The 18,237-nt window shown below is 45.7% G+C and overlaps 1 protein-coding gene across 1 annotated transcript; it reads right to left on the minus strand.

Moving 5' to 3' along the window:
• Positions 1 to 6,412: 6,412 nt before the first annotated feature.
• Sftpd (surfactant protein D) lies at positions 6,413 to 17,815 on the minus strand. The gene is made up of 8 exons (XM_048421349.3): positions 17,716 to 17,815; positions 15,183 to 15,381; positions 11,519 to 11,635; positions 11,164 to 11,280; positions 10,732 to 10,848; positions 10,218 to 10,334; positions 8,721 to 8,804; positions 6,413 to 6,897 (listed from the first exon to the last, which is right to left on the minus strand). The coding sequence occupies exons 2-8, from the start codon at positions 15,376 to 15,378 to the stop codon at positions 6,521 to 6,523; spliced, it is 1,125 nt and encodes a 374-aa protein (XP_048277306.2). The 5' UTR covers positions 15,379 to 15,381; positions 17,716 to 17,815; the 3' UTR covers positions 6,413 to 6,520.
• Positions 17,816 to 18,237: the final 422 nt, after the last annotated feature.

Consider the following 18,237-nt stretch of genomic DNA (forward strand, 5'->3'; position numbering starts at 1 on the left):
AACGCATATCTGTAATTCTAGGCTTTGGGAGGCATGGCCTGGAAGACTGACATAAATTCAAGACCAGCCTGGGTTGCACAGCAAACTCAAGGCCAGTTTAGATAGCAGAGAAAGACACTACCTCAAAAATAATGAAGAGGAGATGTCTCAGTAGGTAAAGTGCTTGCTGTGTAATCATGAGGACCTGTGTTCAGACCCCCAACATCCATAGAGAAAGCCCAGTGGGATGCTTGTCCGCAACCCTGAGGCTGGGAAGGAGGAGGCAGACAGATTCTGGGGTATCATTGGCCAGTCAGTCAAGCGAAAATGGAGAACTCAAGGTTCTTTGAAGGACGCGGTCTTTATGCAGTAAGGTGGAAAGCAATAAGGACAGCACATAATTTAGAGCTCTGACTCTGTGTTCATGCATCCAGGCAACTGTACCTTCACACACACACACACACACACACACACACACACACACACCACACCACACCACACCACACAAGATGAGATGATTTATTTTTTGTTCTGTTTTGTTGAGAAAAGGTCTTTTTATTTAACCCATGCCTGTCTTGAACTTGCAGCAATCCTCCTGCCTCAGCCTGCCAAATGGTGGTTGTACAGGTCAGAGCCACCGTGCGTAGCTGTCCCTGAATCTGTGCTTTACTTTTTAGTACTTACTTTTTTAGAATCTCCACAGACTTGGGGAGACTGGTTTTTGGTGTCAGTTGTTACTAACACTGTACTCTTCCCCATGTTTCAGTGACGATGGACGTTGATGAATTTCCTCTCGTTCTGAGATCATTTTCCTGCTTTGTGGTTTATCATTTTCACATTGATTTATTGTTATGTACATCGTCAACACACCAGCACCCTTTTTAAAAACTTATTTTCATTTGTCTGTTTGTTTATTTATTTTATATCTATGGGTGTTTTGCTTAAATGTATGTCTGTGTACCACATGCTTGCATAGTGCCATTAGAGGACAGAGAAGGTGCCAGATCCCCTGGAAATGGGGTTACAGTTGGTAATTCCCATAGAGTAAGTTTTGGGAATTGAACCTGGGTCCTCTGGAAGAGTAGTCAGTGTGTTTGACAACTGAGCTATCTATACAGTACCAGCCCTCTTCTTTTAATAGAATATCATGCATTATTCCTCCTCAGTTTTGTTCATTTTTCATGTAGTCACACACGCCAGCATTATCACTCCAAGTCTTCCTCTCTAGCAGTGCTTTTTTGTGATTTCTTTTTATAATTTTTTAAAAAAAGAAAACAAACTATCTTTTTTCATTTTACATACCAACCCCAGTTCCCACTCCCTCCCCTCCTCTCATTTCTTCTGCCTTCCCTCCCACCCCACCCCCATCCACTCCTCAGAGAGGGTAAGGCACATTTCTAGCAGTGATTTTTAGATAGCTGTTTCTTCTCCAAAAATATTTGATGTTATACTCATATCTTCTGATTTTCTTTTAATTTTAATTAATTCTCTCTCTCTCTCTCTCTCTCTCTCTCTCTCTCTCTCTCTCTCTCTCTCTCTGCTGGATGTAGAGACCAGGAACTCACATATCCCAGGAAATCAATCATTCTACCATTGCACTACCAGGCCTGCTTTTCATTTTTCTATGTAACTAAAGAACTTTTATTTTTCCCCTAAGTTCTTGATTGTTTAACTGAACAGTATTAACTGACAAGTCATTTTGGTACCCCCCCCCCTTTTTTAATCAGATGTATATGGTATCTGAACTGGTTCAATTTTAGACTATTCTTTTCTATTATTCTATCTATATCTATTCATATGTTGTTTAGTGTATATTTTATTATGTTAGTTTTACAAAAAAGCCTTTAACATAAAATCCTACCAAATTACACCATTTTGCTTAGTTTCCCCTACTCGATTAGCTATCTTTCTTTCCTAAGAGCACTGGAGTCATTTCAGGAGATTTTCCTACCCTAAGTCACTTTTTCCGCCTGGGGAACATCTTCTAGGCATTGAGTTTCTAGAGCTTTTAAAGAATTCAGGAACCCTCTCTTCCTCATTCTGCTCTTGTAGCCTCTCCCCAGCTAGGGGGTCAGGTTTGCTCCAAACCTGCCACCCACTTTCCTCTCCTCCCTGCTCTGCCCCATAGCCCACCCAGCCCTCTTGTCCCAGAAGGTATCTGCTTCCTGAAGTTGCCTCCTCCTGATATTTCAGCCCTGGCCTAAGCCCTGCCACTCGTACTTGAAGTGCTAAGGGAAACAAATCGGCTGAAGAATGAGCAGTGATGTCACTGCTCTCTTACTTTAGATCAAAGGCACTGGCGACATCTTGAAAACATTCCACTTGGTCCTTTTAAAAAGGAACTAAGGGTCTCGTTCCCTTGGCTCCCCGGATCATTCATTGCATTTACTCTTCTTACTGAACAAACAGAGAAGAGACCACTTCACTCAGGAAAGTCCCTCTGTGACACAAAGGTGGTTCAGACAAACAGGGTGACAGCCTAGGGACTCCTAAGTGAATGCAGATAAAATATGTTAATATCAGAAAAATGTCTACTTATGGACTCCAGTCACTCATAGTCCAAGTGGAGTCAGCTGATCCTCAAGGTGGCTACTTCCCGTGCAAGTGTGTAAGGTTCCAGAATGTTCGAATGTACAACCTCATGTCCATTAACCCTTTCACGATCACGTGGTAACAAAATAGAGGGCACGAGAGAAATAGGCACAGTTCTCATTCTGGCCATCTGTAAGTGACATATGCCAGAGCTTTATACCTTTTCATAAGGGCTTTCTCTGAAACATTAGAGAAATCCAGAAAATCTACTGTGAGAGTCCTCACAGAAAGAAGCCTGGCAGCCACGGATGAAGCCCTGTGGCAATAACATGTCCTGGTCTCTGAGCAGCTCGGCAATAACACAAGCAGAGGCTCCCCTCTCTGGTCCTGGCTAAGAGCCTCAGATCATCTATTCAGTCTAAATCTACTGTTAAGCACCTCTATTGACTGCTGCTGCAATCCAGGCCTAGAGATTACTTTGCTGCCTCCTGAGGGACCCGAGAGCACCCAATCAAGTGTTTCCATCTTCGTACCCATCCAGTTCTGGATAAGCATTTGATATCTCAACTAACATTTTCTTCCCTTGATGGGAAACGTTTTCAGGGTGGGGTTGTTTTGTTTTTCAAAAACGCCCTTGAACTTGAATCAGGAGGATTTCCAGATGGTAAGACCAGTTGAGAATTCCCCCAAACAAGTAATTCAATTGTCAGTGGTGTGTGTCAAAAAGGATTCAGAGCACAAATAGGATCCCTGAGAAGGAAAACATCAGAGGGCTCCTCTCAGGCTGTGCATTATGAGATGTGGGCTGATTTAGTGACAGGAGGATCAGGAAGTAGGAGGAACCTTGAGAACACACTTTAAGCTAGCTGGACATGGTGACATACACCTGGGATCCCAGACTCCACAAGTTGAGGGTAAGAGCATGGAGAGTTTGGGGCCAACTTGAGCTGCATACAAAGACTCTGCTTCAAAAAAAAAATTAAAGTAGGAAAAGAAATAAATGAACATTTTAAAAATAAAATATTATTAAACTAATTAGGGCTTCCCAAAGCATCTGCTGTGGAAGACCCCCACTGCAGACATGTATAAAGGGATGCCAGCGGCTCTCTTGCTCCAGGTGGCAGTGGGTAGATTATCATTATCTCCTAAGAGTTTAAGAGTCATCTAATCCCAGCTCTTGTTTATGCTAATTACAAAGGGACCTTGGTTCAAATGCCGGAGGGTAGGATGAATGATTTAAAACCACTTTGGCCTTTACCTGTGTGTTGAGCAGGGGGTGCCTAGGTACGCCAAAACGTAAAATTTGAACTTCCAAAATATTTGCTCAGTCTTCTCTTTAATCAGGCTAGGTCTACAGCCTCTGAAAGGGGTTGGGGGTATCAACACCCTAGACCTTCAGCATGATAGGAGGTTGTTTTTCTCTTTAGAGAGTTCTGCTGTTTTTTCCTTCCTATTTTGAAAAAATGAGCTGGGGAGGGCTGGAGAGATGGCTCAGTGGTCAGGAGCATTGGCAGCTCTTCCAGAATTCCTGGGTTCAATTCCCAGCACCCACATGATAACTCACAACCATCTGTAACTCCAGTTCTAGGGAATTCTGGTCACCCTCTTCTGGCTTCTACTGGCACCAGCCACATATGTGATACACAGATATATTCATTCAGGCAAAACACTTATACACATAAAAAATACATTTAGAAAAAGAAAGAGATTTGGAATTCATTATTGGGGTAGGCACTAGTTCCTTTGAGAGGCTCTCCCAAGGCTGTCATGATCTTAATGGAATCTCAGTGGCAGTATTGTTCTGTGTGGTCCTAGCCCTCCAAACTTAGCTGCTAGTACCAGGATGGGCATCGGAGACAAGCAGACTTGTTTCCCTAGGAGTTTTGGATTGGTAGTGGGCCAGTGCTTTTTTTTTTTTTTAAACCTCTGTGATCTGTGTCTATCTGTTTCCTGTGTGTATCTGTTTCCTGCCCTTGAACAGTCTAGAAGAGTGGTTCTCAACCTTCCTAATGCTGCGACCCTGCCATACAGTTTCTCACGGTGTGGTGACCCCCAACCATATTTTGTTGTTACTTCATTACCTGTGATGTTGTTACTGCAATGAATCATAATGTAAATATCTGAAAGGGGAGCCCAAGAGGTCGTGCCTACAGGTGGAGAATCAGCACTCTCAAGACAGGAAGCTTGAAGGTGTGTGCAAGAGAGACATGGATGAATGAAGGGCCCAGGGGGACAGCTCAGCCCCACCTGTTCCCCCGCGCTTCTTACACATACATGGAGCCATCTATTTATAGGAAAGGTTCCACTTTGCCTTAAACAGGATCCAGTTGCTTCCTGATCCTGTCTGTTAAAGGAGCCTCTCTCAGCGCCCTCCACCTGTGTGCCCAGGTGTGGCCTCTGCCACGAACTGTTTGTTCTTTATTGTGCAACTGACCTGTTTTTCAGAAGGTGCTGGGAATTTTCTTTCCCAGGAACAAGGAAAAAAGAATTTCAGTTGGGAGTTGGCTTCACATTGTCTGAAAGTGTGGGGCTTTTCTCATAAAACACAGTATCTTATTTACGAGTCATGCCAAGGGACTTCTTGGAAGAGGGGTTCAGTTTGGGTCGGGGAGACTATATAGAAAGGACAATTCCCTCTGGTCTCTAGGACAGGAGAAGTGAGGCTTCCTGACTAGAGAGGGGTTATTTGTGTCCTTTTTGAGGGCCTGTGGTCCACCCAGGTGTCCTTCCTTCCCATTTCTTGAACACAGGTATAATTAAAATAAATTTTAGAAGATTGAGTCAAAATCAACCAAATGCATAGAATTATTAGCTTTGAGGTCAAGAAAAATTTGCTCATGACCCACCAACCCTACCATCCCAAGTCATCCTTGTCTGAGTTCCCTCCCTTCCCTGGACCCACTTTCCACATTTGAAAGATAAGGAGGATGGGGATGGAGAGATTGCTTAGCAGTTAACAGCAATTGTTGCTCTTGCAGAGGACCTGAGTTCAATTCTCAGCATCTATATGTATGTATCACAACCATCCACAATCCCAGTTCTAGAGAACCAAGATGTGTGTACATGGTTCACATGCATGCATTCCAGTAAAACATTTATATACATATAATTAAAATAAACTTTAAAATGGATAAGAAATATTAACTAGGTTATCTTTGAAGTGGAAGGGATAGAATATTCTGGAAATGTCTGGCAACAGAAGCTTTAGATGACTTTGAGCATGGCTAGCCCCTCTGCTCCTACCTACCTGAGATTCCAGATGAGATTACAGTGGTGCAGAGGTCTTTCTCAGCCCCACTGGTAGGGCTTGTGAGGAACATTATCCTAGGTGTAGCCATGACACTGGGTAGGGGAACTGACCTTTCCTGCCTGGCCATTCTGCTGTGCTTTCAGGCAGTTAGAGTTCTCTAGCCTATCACTTTTTAGTTTGGGGGCATCAAGAAAGAAATCCTGATCAGAAATGGCCCACAGATGGAAAATGAAGCCAGGAGCCAGGGTGATCTCATGCTGGAATGAATGAGAAAAGAATGAGGGCCTGTGTGTACCCATTAGATGGTGAAGGAGAACAACAGGTATGTAAGACAAAGCCATCAGGAGCAGCCAGGACACCAGGAACCTCAGGCAAGAGTGGAGAAAGTCCAAAGAAGAAAGTTTAGAGAGGATGCTGTTAGTCAGGCCAAACACAGCTGAAGATTAAAAAAGCCTCAGGGCCAAGAAGAAGGCATCACACTCTGTGGCAGGTCATAGAGATGGACTTTTATCTCCTACAATGGGAAAAACAGGGTGGTCTCTCTTTCAACTAAGAGTTTTTCAGCATGGGAAGGCATCCATGCACATTACTCTGAGATTTGTGCACTGTGGTTACCCTGCCTTTGTCCTGATATTTATAGAGAACCCAAGCTAGGCAGGTAGTCACATTTTATTAGGATGTTGGCAACACACAGGTCTGAGCCATACCCCAGTGGCCAAGCCCCTGGTCTAGTAATGTCTCGTCTCCGCCCCTAGAGACTCAGAACTCACAGACAACAAGACGCTTCTCTCCACAACTTTTGTCGTTCCATTGGCCATTGGTGAAGATCTCCACACAGTTCTCTGCTCCACCATTGTTGTTGGGCTCCCCAGGAGCCCAGTTAGAATAGACCAGGGCCTCTCCAGTGGGGTAAATGAACTTGCCCTCTGTGCGCACGTCTGTCATGCTCAGAAAGGCAGCTTTGTTGTGGGCTGTGATCAACTGCTGTATGGCAGCGTTCTCAGCAGCAGAACGTGGGGAGGCCAGCTGCCCTCCAGCCTGCTTGCACACCTCCTGGGCATCCTCAAAAGACTTTTCAGAGCCGCTCGTCCTGAAGATCTTGTCTCCAACGCTTTGGCCATCAGGGAAGAGAGCGGCTGAAAGAGGAGTGAAGGGGGGCTGAAGTGGGGGCAGCTCCTAGCTACAGTTCTGGGGCTGTGAGGAATCCTGCTGGAGCTGAAGCCTCCTCCCAACCTTCTCATGAAGGGTGTTAGGGAACCAGAGATGATGAAGCAAAGGCACTCCATTCTAGAGGAGTCCTAGTTTCATGGTGTACCCCATGAGTGGGTGCAATATCCCCCCATTCACACGCAAGCCTACTGGAGCTTAAAGCAATTAAATACAAGGCCCCCAGTCAAACACCAAATCTCAGACACAGGCCAGGAGACGGCTCAATACATAAAGCTCTTGCTATGCACATATGAAGAATTGAGTCTGGATCTACCACATCCATAGAAAAGCTGAACATGGGGGGAATCTGGAACCCCAGCAGTGGAAAGAGAGGCGGGTGGAACCTAGGGTGGCATGGAGGGCCTCACTGACCAGCCAACCTTACTAAAACAGTAAGCACCAGGTTTAGTGAGATGAGAGATCCTACCTCAAACAAACAAACAAACAAACAAACAAATTAATAAGACAAGGTGGAGGCTGGGAAGATGGTTCAGAGGTTAAGGGTTTTGCCTCTTGCAGCATAACCCGGTGACCAGAGTTCAATTCCTGGAACCTACATAAAGGTAGGAGGAGAGAAGTGACTTCACAAAGTTGTCCTCTGACTTCCTGGTGAACATCATGGTACACTTTGCCATATAGGGTATGCATGCACACACACACAATTAAAATAAATGAATCAATAAAGGGGTAAAGAATACTTGACATCAATCTCCCCCCCCACCACACACACACACACACACACACACACACACACACACACACACACACACACACAAAGAGAGAGAGAGAGAGAGAGAGAGAGAAACAGTTACCCTCAAAGGGAAATTCCAACTTTTCTTGTTTGGCCCAAGGCATGACAGTTGTTACACAGAACTGAGCAACATTTTCTGGGGAATTACTTTGAGAGTACCGAAGACACAGGTTGGCAGTCAGGGTCTTCACTGTGTTCTGGGGTTAGGGAACAGTCAAAGAAAGAGTGGGTCATCTGATAGTTGGATCAAGTCCCAGGCTGGCCTCAGCCTCCTAGCCTTGGAAGTGCTAGAGAAAGGGTGAGGTACATCTGAGAGGTGCATGTGTTCAAAGAAATTGGGTGTGGGGTTAAGGGTGAAACTCAAATCAGAATCAAACCAGCTGTTAATGACTACCTGAGGCAAGACAAAGTCACTTCCCTTGCCACTTCCTTGACTCTGAAGTGGCGGGTCACATCACAAAACTTCATCTGAGTAGCACATCATATCTCTTTTACTCAATGGGCCCCCATTCCTGTGGCTTTTGTACTCATGCATGGAACGTCTGCAAAGGACTCTCCGGGGCTCTGGAGAGGGCTTGTCCTCTGGAGAGGTCCTACAGTGTGAGACTGCTCCGAGTCCAAGCTGTGCCCCCCCCCCCACTGTTCTTCTCTGATTGTCTATAAAAGGATCTTGGGGAGGAGCCTCCATGGGCTCAGGATGGTACTTAGAACAGCTCTGAACAGGTGGTGCAGTACACATGTGCTGTCCCACAGGGCTTATGATCCTGGCTGAGCTTGCATGTGCTACACGGATATACCCACTCATCGTCCAAAGCCCTTGGCGCTCATGTGTGTTGATGGATGTTGACTGTGTCACTCCAGTTGCAAGTCTAGCCCTAGACTTAGTTTCTGCTCATTCCCATCTTAGACCTAGAGCCAAGCTCAGCCAAATGAGTGACCCTAGCTCAAAAAGGACCAGAACGCATCACTGACAGATTTTGATTGGATCCAGGAACTCACCTTTCTTATAGCGAGAGAAGGAAGCTTCTAGATTCTGTAGTTGTCCTTTTAAGGCCTCCATCTGTTGATTCAGTGCAGCACTATCTATGGAGAAGGAAAAAAGAGAAATGTAAAGCTTATGCTGCAAACCTAAGAATAACTTCATCCTGGGTTCAAGAGAAGAGGGAAAGGGCCAAGGTGGGGAGCTTGCTAACTTCCATCAAGACTAACATCTATAGGAATAGCTTCTAGCTGCGAGTGGTTTTTCTTTTTTTCTAAATATTGTTGTGTGCGTATGTATGTTACATGTGTATGCACATGTAATTCAAGAATAGTATTGGACATCTTCTTCCATCACCTACCATCTTATATATCGAGGCAGAGTCTCTCACTTGAACACCCTGCTTGATTATAGACTAGTCTAGCTAGCCAGTTAGCTCCAGGGATCACATCTCTGCCCATATAGGGCTGAGATTACAGGCAGACTGCCATGGCCACCCACAATTTGGGGACCTGAACACTGGAACACATACTTGTATGGCTATCATTTCGTCTGGCTGATCTGTCTCCCTAGTGTGTTTTTGTTTGTTCTCAAGAGACGGTTTAATGTAGTCTAGACTGATATGCAATTCAGTGATCCTCCTGTCTCAGCCTCCTGAGTACTAGGATTACAAGTATGATCCATTGGTGTGGGAGAATTGTCTGTATTCTGTCAATCATATTTTAATAAAACACTGATTGTCCAGGCAGGCAGTATAGGCGGGAAAGCCAGACAGGAAGTAGAGGTGGAGCAAAGAGACTGGGAGTTTTCTGGGACACAAGAAGCTCTCTCGCCACTCCTGCATAGACCAGTGAAGAGGCAACATGTAACTTGCCCAGCTGAGAAAGGTACGGAGCCATGTGCTAACATAGATAATGATAATGGATTAATGTAAGTTACAAGGACTAATAAGGAGCCTGATCTGATGGGCCAATCAGTTTATAACCTTATGGAGTCCTATGTATAATTTCTCTTTGGGATTTTCCGGCTGTTGGGGTACCGGGCGGGACGGAAACCCCAACAAGCCGGCCCTCATGGCACAATCCATGACACTCAACTTCTGCTCAGGGATTTTTTATGGTCCCTAAATTAGGCTCTGAACTTTAACTAAGTCTAAACCAGATGGCAAGCCAAACCAGATGGCATCCCGCCACAGGAAATATGATGACAACCCTATTTTTGGGTAGAAATACACACTCCTTATATATTTTTCACCCACTGGGCGGTTAGATACACAAACCTGGCATATAAACCAGGAAGTCAGCTGTTGTCACCTATTTCCCATGGTCAGATAAAGAAATTACCAAGTTGCTTTCCCACACGACTTAGACAGTTAAGCCAGAACCTAATTGGCCCTCCATCTATCTGCTGACCTTAAGTTCCATTTACCACCTGTCCTAATGAGGTCACCATGCCTATCTGAAGGATGCTACATCACAGTGTGTGTGGGGTCCCAGTACCTGAAGCATCTGCCTTACCTGGAAGTCCACTTTCACCTTTGGCTCCTTTGTCCCCAGGAGTACCTCTGTCTCCCTTAAGTCCTGGGGGCCCTCTGGGTCCTGAAGCTCCCTGTGGACCCACAGCTCCTGTAGGGCCTGGAATCCAAGAAGAACTGGCTGAGCCGTGTGCCCATTTTCCAACATTTTCACCTCACTGGACATAGTCTATCCTAATCCCAGTTATGTATCTTTCTCACATACAGGCTCCCCCAGAACCCAGACACATGCCCACTCTGTGTCTGGCTGTCCTTATGACACGGCAATCAACTTTGTATAAATATAACTTCCATGAAAAAGACTCCCCATGCCTTAAAACAGCCCTCTCCCCACAGACAAGCAGTCCCAGAGATCGCGCATTCACCCTCCTTGGAAGCAGGGTCTTCCACAGCCTAGCTTTGACTTAATAGGTGAATTGAAGAGGGGATAGAGGCCCTGGCAGCTCTCAGGGGACACAGTAGGACTCCATTCAGCCTCCCGTAGATTCATCACATACCTGCTGCCCCGGCAATTCCAGGGGCTCCTGGCTCACCAGGGCCGCCTCTTTCTCCCTTGGGGCCTATAGGGCCGTTTGCCCCTGCAGATCCTTGCTTGCCTGGAGCACCTACGTCTCCTGAGAAGGGAACGAACAGTGAGAAACACTGGGAAGATGTTCAGTGTGCACCCTTTCCTCAGCAGGAGGCCTTTTCACAGAACTGTGGGGTTAGGTAGAGAGTTGGGAACATTGTTCTTTCTGCCTGGGGTTCCTCTGTGGAGGGTGACGGAAAAATTCTGTCAGCGCAGCGAGATGTGAGAGAGGTGTGCACGTCTTCACAGTGTTCGTACCCTGGATTCCTCCTGGCCATCTGACCGTGCCTCAGATCACACCTAGGGCCTCCACTGTCGTTCCTCCTTTCTACCTCACTGGCTAGACACACCTGTCACCTACCTTTTGGCCCAGCCTCTCCTTTAGGACCTGGTACGCCTTGAGGTCCTATGTCCCCCTGCTTCCCAGAAGGGCCTTCTTTCCCGGCTGGTCCAGGCACACCCCGAAGTCCTGGAGGTCCTGGCAGAAAAGGAACAGCTCTGTAAGTGACACTGACTCCTTTGGCAGTGGGAGCGGATAAGATGAATGTCAAAGCAGAGGTCAAAGAGGCAATAGTCCATCCTGAATTGGCACAGTGTCTTCCTCAGAGCATCCTCCTTCCCTAACCTGGGACAGGTTCTGTGGTGGCCACTTGCATAGCCTTGTGATAGAAGCAGTAGTTGTAGGCACCAGATAAATACCATAGCCCATGGCTCACCACGTGGTCCAGAGTCTCCCTTTGGTCCAGGTTCTCCAGCAGAGCCATTGTCCCCCTTGGGTCCAACTGGACCTGCAGGACCAGCCATCCCTGAGAGTCCCACGGGTCCTGGCAAACCTTTAGAAACAAGATAAATGAATCCTAAGTTAGTCCTAGGCTCAGGAGGGATTAGTGTCTACAAGACAAAGTCTTTGGAATTTCTTCAGGGTTATGCTAAGCATGGACAGCCTATAGTCACACACCCTGGTCCTTTGGTGACCCACAAAATAGAAATTAGTGTCTCCACTTAGAAGAAATAAAGTCCTTGTCTTGGAGGTGAATTCAAGCAGAGCTTCCTTCTATGAAGAGCTCTTGCCCCTGCCCCAAGGCCACTGTGTCAGCAGAAGGCATTCAGTCAGCACTGATTGATCAATGACCACAGGACAAGTGTGCAGATGTATATGTACTTGTATATAACTGTGTGTGCATATGTGGGGGAGTGTGTATTGGGAGTGTGTGTCAGAAGAGCCAACTATTTTTTATGAATCAGAAATTGCACTGCATAGATAACTTGTTTATTCATTGATCTACCTGATCATTGTTTATTTGTGAAGAGCCCCAGATGCACAAGGAATAAAAACTTAAAAATGAGAGTGCACAAAACAAAAATCCAACAACACCAACACCAACACCAACAAAAAGCTGGGCAGTTGTGATGCACGTCTTTAATCCCAGCATTTGGGAGGTTGGGGCAGACAGATCTCTATGAGTTTAAGGCCAGCCTGGTCTACAAGAGCTAGTTCCAGGACAGGCTCCAAAGCCACAGAGAAACCCTGTCTCAAAAAACAAAAACAAAAACAAAAAAAAAAAAATAGAGTGTAGCAAACTAAAGAGCCTCTGTACAATGAAGGAAATACCCAAACAGAGTGCAGAGAAAACCTACTGAGGGGGACAAAGCACTTGCCAAATATTCACATGATAAAGCTTTAATAACTGGAATTTTTAAGGGATTAAGAAAAGCAACAATAAAAAGCAAGTGGTCTAACTTAAAAATTCACAGATTATCTGGGCAGACTGCTTTCTTCAGGAGAAGAAAGAAAATGTCAGAAAGTAATTTTAAAAAAATGTCAATTTCAGTAGCCATCAAGGAAATGTAAATACAAACTATAAGCAAATTTCATTTTGCCCCAGTTAGAATGACTATTATAGAACAAAACAAAATAAACCACGTGTTTTCCTAGCATTCAGGAGGAAGATCTCTGAGGCCAGTCTGGTATACATAGTGACTTCCAGGTCAGCCAGGGCTACAATGTGAATGTGTCTCTAAATCTCAAAACTCCATGTGTGTGTGTGTGTGTGTGTGTGTGTGTGTGTGTGTGTGTGTATTACACACAGAAACAACAGTTGGTAGTGATGATAAAGAGAAAAGGGAAGCCTCATACAGGGAAATGAATTAGTACAGCTGTTGTGGAAAATTGTGTTAGGTTTTCTAAAGAAAAGCTAGACTATAATTACCATATAATCCTACTATTCCTGGGAATATATTCAAATGATATGCAATCAACAAACCAAACAGATACCTGCGCACCCATGTTTGCTGAAGCACCATTCACCACTGCTAAGAAATGCCAATAGCCTAGATGCCTACTAATGGATGAATGGGTAAAGCGGTATATGCCCACAGTGGGATATTATTCAGGCATAAAGAAGAATAAAATCCTATCATTTTTAGAAAAGTAGGTGGTTGCAAGGAACATCATATAAAACAAGACACAGAAAGACAAGTGTCCCATGTTCTGTTTTCTGTGGATACTAGAATATACACCAATCTGAACGTGAAATAGTGATTAGTCAAAGCAGTTGTCAAGAGAGGGCACTGATAAGAGGGGTCAGGTCGGACTACTTTGCATGTGTGGTCTTCAAGAGACTCATAACAAACCACGGGACATGGGTAACTGTTGAAGAAGAGGAAGTGCGATATATTTCTTGCCTCACAGAGTACTGCCCTGCACACCGTGTCCTCAGAGGAAGCAGGACTAGAAGGGGTTTAGAAACTAAACCCTATGTAGATTATTTTAGAGAGAAAACAGATAAAATCCCAGGCTTGAAGACTGCTCTCTGACAAGAGAGGCCTTCCCAGGGCAGTAAGTGCAGGTGGGATCGGGCATCTGTGAATTTTCTGGAAGAATTTACCTTTGTATTTCGTCCCATGTATGCAGTATTGGGGGTTGCATGACTGAGTCACATCACATATGTACCCAGCTAAGACAGACATACCTTGACTCAGGTGGAACATCTCCTAGTCTGAGGTCTCACTACAGTGACCCCAGATCTAATCCTTGGCCCCCTGCCACATCACCTGCTCAAGAGTGTCTCCTCTTAAGCCCCAACTGACCTTTTCAACAAATTCTGGGCTTCAAAATCTACTCAATAGATTAGTCATCAAAAGTGACTGGGGAGTGAGTGGCTGGAATGGAAGAGCCAGAAAAATAAAAAAAGCCATTCTTTGCCTTAAGCTCCTCCTCTGCCCATGACCCAACCAAAGACCAGGAAAAAAAAATCCATGGATAAGGCCAGTTCTAGGACCTGGAGCGGGAGAGGGGAGCAGGGAAGAAAAGGGATCTCTTAACACTCAATCCATAGCTCCTTCTGGGATCAAGAAAGAAATGGGGATCTCTGAGAGAGCAAGCTGCCACTCTGAGTCCATTTTGTCTTGTTTGCTTCTTACCTGAGACATATCTTCTCTTGCCCTTTACCCTTGTAGCCTAGCAACAGTATTTATTCTAAGTGTCATGGTCTTTCTTCCAACTAAAAGCAAACTGGGGTATGAAACATAGTACTTGGCCCCATCAAAACTTCACCAACCCAGTCAGCAGGAAAATGGAACTTTACCCAGAAGACTCAATATAAAATAAAATCTTTGGTCCCATCGTTTGTCAAGGATTATTTGGCACATGCTATTTATTCTCACTTGGAGATAGGCACACTGAGACTGTGGCACTGTGTAGGTGTCTCTGAGCATCACGGTCACAGCTAGTAGTCAAGATCTTTCTAGTGAAGAAGCCTGTGTTCTTTCAATTTTAACATCCCCACTTTATGTGTTAAAGAAGTTTGGTATGTTTCCTGTGGGTTTTGAAAGGATTTAATGGATTTTCAAGTGGGAACTCATCCAAGCACAGATTTGTTAAAAAAAAAAAAAAACAAAACCCAAAAAACCAAACCAAAAAACAAACAAACCATGAATTCCAATCTTTCCTTGTAATGCCTTAGGCAGCTCCTGTCAATAAGATCTGTTTATAGGACTGTGAATATCTGCAGTGGAGTTTAAATATTAAATCTGTCTCATTGGCACCATTTAATCAAAATGAATAATTTCTAATTGCTGGAACAGGGCCCAAGAGGTTAACCCCAATATCAGAGGGGTTAAAAGAATGGGTTTACCCATTCTTGGGACAAGAAGAATCCAGAGATCCCAAGGGAAGCATCAGGTCGGCTGGGTGATGGGAGGAAACACATGTTGTATGAAAAAAGGACATGTGTTTGGTAGGTAGCCTGGACACCAGGGGAAAGTCACTCCCTGGAAGGAAGAAGCCCACATCCAAGTTCATCACAGAGCATCTGAAGTTGGGTCCCATTCTTGTCCCTCCCTCACCCCACTAGACTGAGCCCATGATCCTAGCTCTACCTGGATCACCCTTCTCGCCACGAGGACCCTCTCTTCCATCCCGTCCATCACGGCCAGGCAGGCCATTCTCTGCGGGGCTGCACATGACGAGGGTGCAGGCGTTGGCTACCGATCTCTTTGAGAGGGTCTTCACTTCTGCTCCCTCATTCCCCGGGAGCTGCACGAGCAGGACAAGCATGGACAGGAGGTGCAGCATGGCCTGCAGGGAAGAGGTGAAAAGAGGTGATGGGGATTCTAGAATGTGGGTTAGGTAGTGACTGCTGAGTCTGGGGGTGAGAAGTCTCCATGCCCACACCTTCATCTATGACGAGGGTTCAGAGCAGTAAGACAGTAAGATTCCAAAAGCAGTCTATGGAGGTGGGTACATATTCTGACTTCGAGGGAGTGAGTTGCTTGGTTAGCATGCTGATAGGGGTTGACAATACTGTCCACCAATCCCCTGGAGCCCAATGAGAATATTGCCTGTCTCTAATGAGCCGCATTGATGACTATCCTCATTCCTGGTACCCTTTCTCTCTGTCTGTCCTAGGACAACTGGCTCAACTCAGTTGAGGCCACGTCAGCATCACCTCCCTTGCTACCTGGATCGGCACCAACAGCTCACAGCACTGGTCCATACATGCACCTGCATCTGAGCGCCTCTAGATGCTTGCACCAAGCTCAGACTGGAGTGTGACTGCGTGCTTGCCAGGCAATTTAGTATTCCTGGATCAGGCTCCAAGTCCATGAGGAAGATTCCAGAGGAAACATAGCTAAAGAATTTTGGAGCGGTGGTGGCACATGCCTTCAATCCTAGAAGTCGAGAGGCAGAGGCAGGCGAATCTCAGTGAGTTGAAAACCAGCCTGATTTACAGAGCTAGTTCCAGGACAGTCAGGGCTACCCAAAGAAACACTGTTTTGAAAAACAAAACAAAACAAAAACAGAAAGTTTCATAGATATTAAGTTAACAGCTGGAGAGACCCAGAGACACCCAGAAGTCTACTGGACTATCTGAGAGGGATCCAGAGAAAGCCTTGGTGTGGGAAGGGGGCATTCTAGAAAGTCTATTCAGTTTGGAGAACTGTTTGAGGAGGAACCAAGAGAAGACATTAATAAAAGTATTCAGCCACTGTCTGAGAGGGCCTTAGTCTGGCTAAGACCTGGCCACAGGATCCAAGACTTTGGTCACTCTCTACACAGGGTACCTGTGCCACCTTTCTCAAGAGTTTAACTTCCCAACATGACCAGCACTTTTCAGTAGTGCCACAAGGCTGGCAACCTTGTATGCCTTCAACCAGGAGCTGCCAGGGGACAGTCAAGATCCAAACTTTGCTAACATCTTTCCTTTTAGAGAAGAAAGAGCCAGTGGGTAGCACAGTGGCTGGGAACAAAGACAAAGGGGCCAGAACAATGAAGTGGTTCACCATAACCAGGGGTGGGGTACATGAAGGCCAGGGCTTCCCCGCCAGAGAGGCGCTTCTCCACCTGCTGGTGGTTACGGGCTCAAACTTCTGTCCATTTCTCATTCACAATTTCCTCTGGTCCCTTGGGACTCTCTAGAAATGCCTTAATGAACTCAAGGGCCCCTTCATTACCCTTGTTTTAACAGAGGCTCCTTTATCAGTACTGAATGATAAGCCCAAATCAGAGCAAAGCTACTGTTCCTTGACCTGGAGCCACCTTAACTTTAGGGTTAAGGTGCCTCATTCTGAGGAAGAGTCAAGACAAAAGGCTTTCTGTTTTACCACCTGTTCGCCTGAGCATGAAGGAAACCTGCAGGGAGCAGATCCACAGGCTTTCAGATCCGAGATAGGCAAGTTAGCTGAGAAGAGGACGGAGTGTGTGGAACCAGAGGGCAGAGCGCCCAATCTGTGTGCTTCCACAGTAAGAGTTCACTGAGGACAGTGGTTCTTCCTAATGCTGGGTGGCAGCGAATCAGAGACCCTGTGCAGCTAAGTTTGTTGTTTCATAGAGATTGAGGCTAAGAGGGAACACCGTTTGTCCTTGCTTCTGTGCTATTGATAGCATCTTGAGTTTAAAATCCCAGCCCAGTTCTGGTGTCCTCTGTCTGGTGGCACACACCTTTGATCCCAGCACTTCGGGAGGCAGAGGCAGGTGGATCTCTGTGAGTTTGAGGACAGCCTGGTGTACAAAGAAAGTTCCAGGACAGTCAGGACTGTTACACAGAGGAACTCTGTCTTGGAAAACCAAAAAAAAAAAAAAAAGCAAAAAGAAAAAAGGAATTGGGAACCAAGATCCCACCTGTATTCTCCATACCATCTGTGTAGGTCTGGGGAGACATTGCATAGTATTAATCCTTACTGACCCCACTCAGAAAACAAATCTTCCACCAAACCAAGGAAAGTGACCTAGGGAAAGAGGATATTTTACCCTCACTATGTCCTCCACCTCCAACCCCTACAGCTCCTTATCCAGAACCTAGAACCAAAATTTAGTTTCCCCTTACTCAAAACCAGCGGGATAAATAGTCCATCTGGACAAAAGGGTATCTACAGCAGATAGGGAAAAGAAATGGGAGGCAGAGACACTCACAGAACGCTTCTTCTCCGCCCCAGGAACTCCAGGCAAATGAAGCTCTGTTTGCCAGTCACCCACTATTTATTTATGCCAGCCCTATAAGTAGAGCCGCCCAGCATTGGTCTTCTGAGAAAAGTGACACACACACACACACACACACACACACACACACACACACACACACACTTTCTTCCTGTTGATTCACTCACACTTACCCCACCTACACTCTGGAAACCTGCCCCCAATATACCCAACACTACGTACACCTGGCCCCTTAGTGCTGCACTGTTGGCCAGGGACCTCTTTACCCTCTGGGAGTGAGGAGGCACCCCCAGTGTCTGGCTATTGGAGATGTCTAGGAATCTGATGTCCAGAGCCCATCCAGGTTACACAAAGACCTACAATGATTGAAGAAAAAGGAAACCTTCATGTACATATCTGAGTTTCTCCAGAGGTAGGATCTGCTGCTGTGTCTACTCCCCCTTTCATTTCAAAAGCCTTGCCTAGATATTGAGAAAGAGCTGGGAGCTGCTTGGC

The sequence above is a fragment of the Myodes glareolus genome, chromosome 5, assembly GCF_982192425.1.
Source record: "Myodes glareolus chromosome 5, mMyoGla1.1, whole genome shotgun sequence".
NCBI classification, from domain to species: domain Eukaryota; kingdom Metazoa; phylum Chordata; class Mammalia; order Rodentia; family Cricetidae; genus Myodes; species Myodes glareolus.

Bases quoted from the DNA above. Each gene is read 5' to 3' on its own strand.
- Sftpd (XM_048421349.3), bottom strand. From the start codon at position 15,378: ATGCTGCACCTCCTGTCCATGCTTGTCCTGCTCGTGCAGCTCCCGGGG. The intron at 10,335-10,731 runs GTATGTGATGAA...CTTGGATTCCAG, and splicing joins TGGAATTGCCGGGGCAGCAG to GCCCTACAGGAGCTGTGGGT. The intron at 6,898-8,720 runs GTGAGTTCCTGG...CTCCTCTTTCAG, and splicing joins CTTCTCTCGCTATAAGAAAG to CCGCTCTCTTCCCTGATGGC.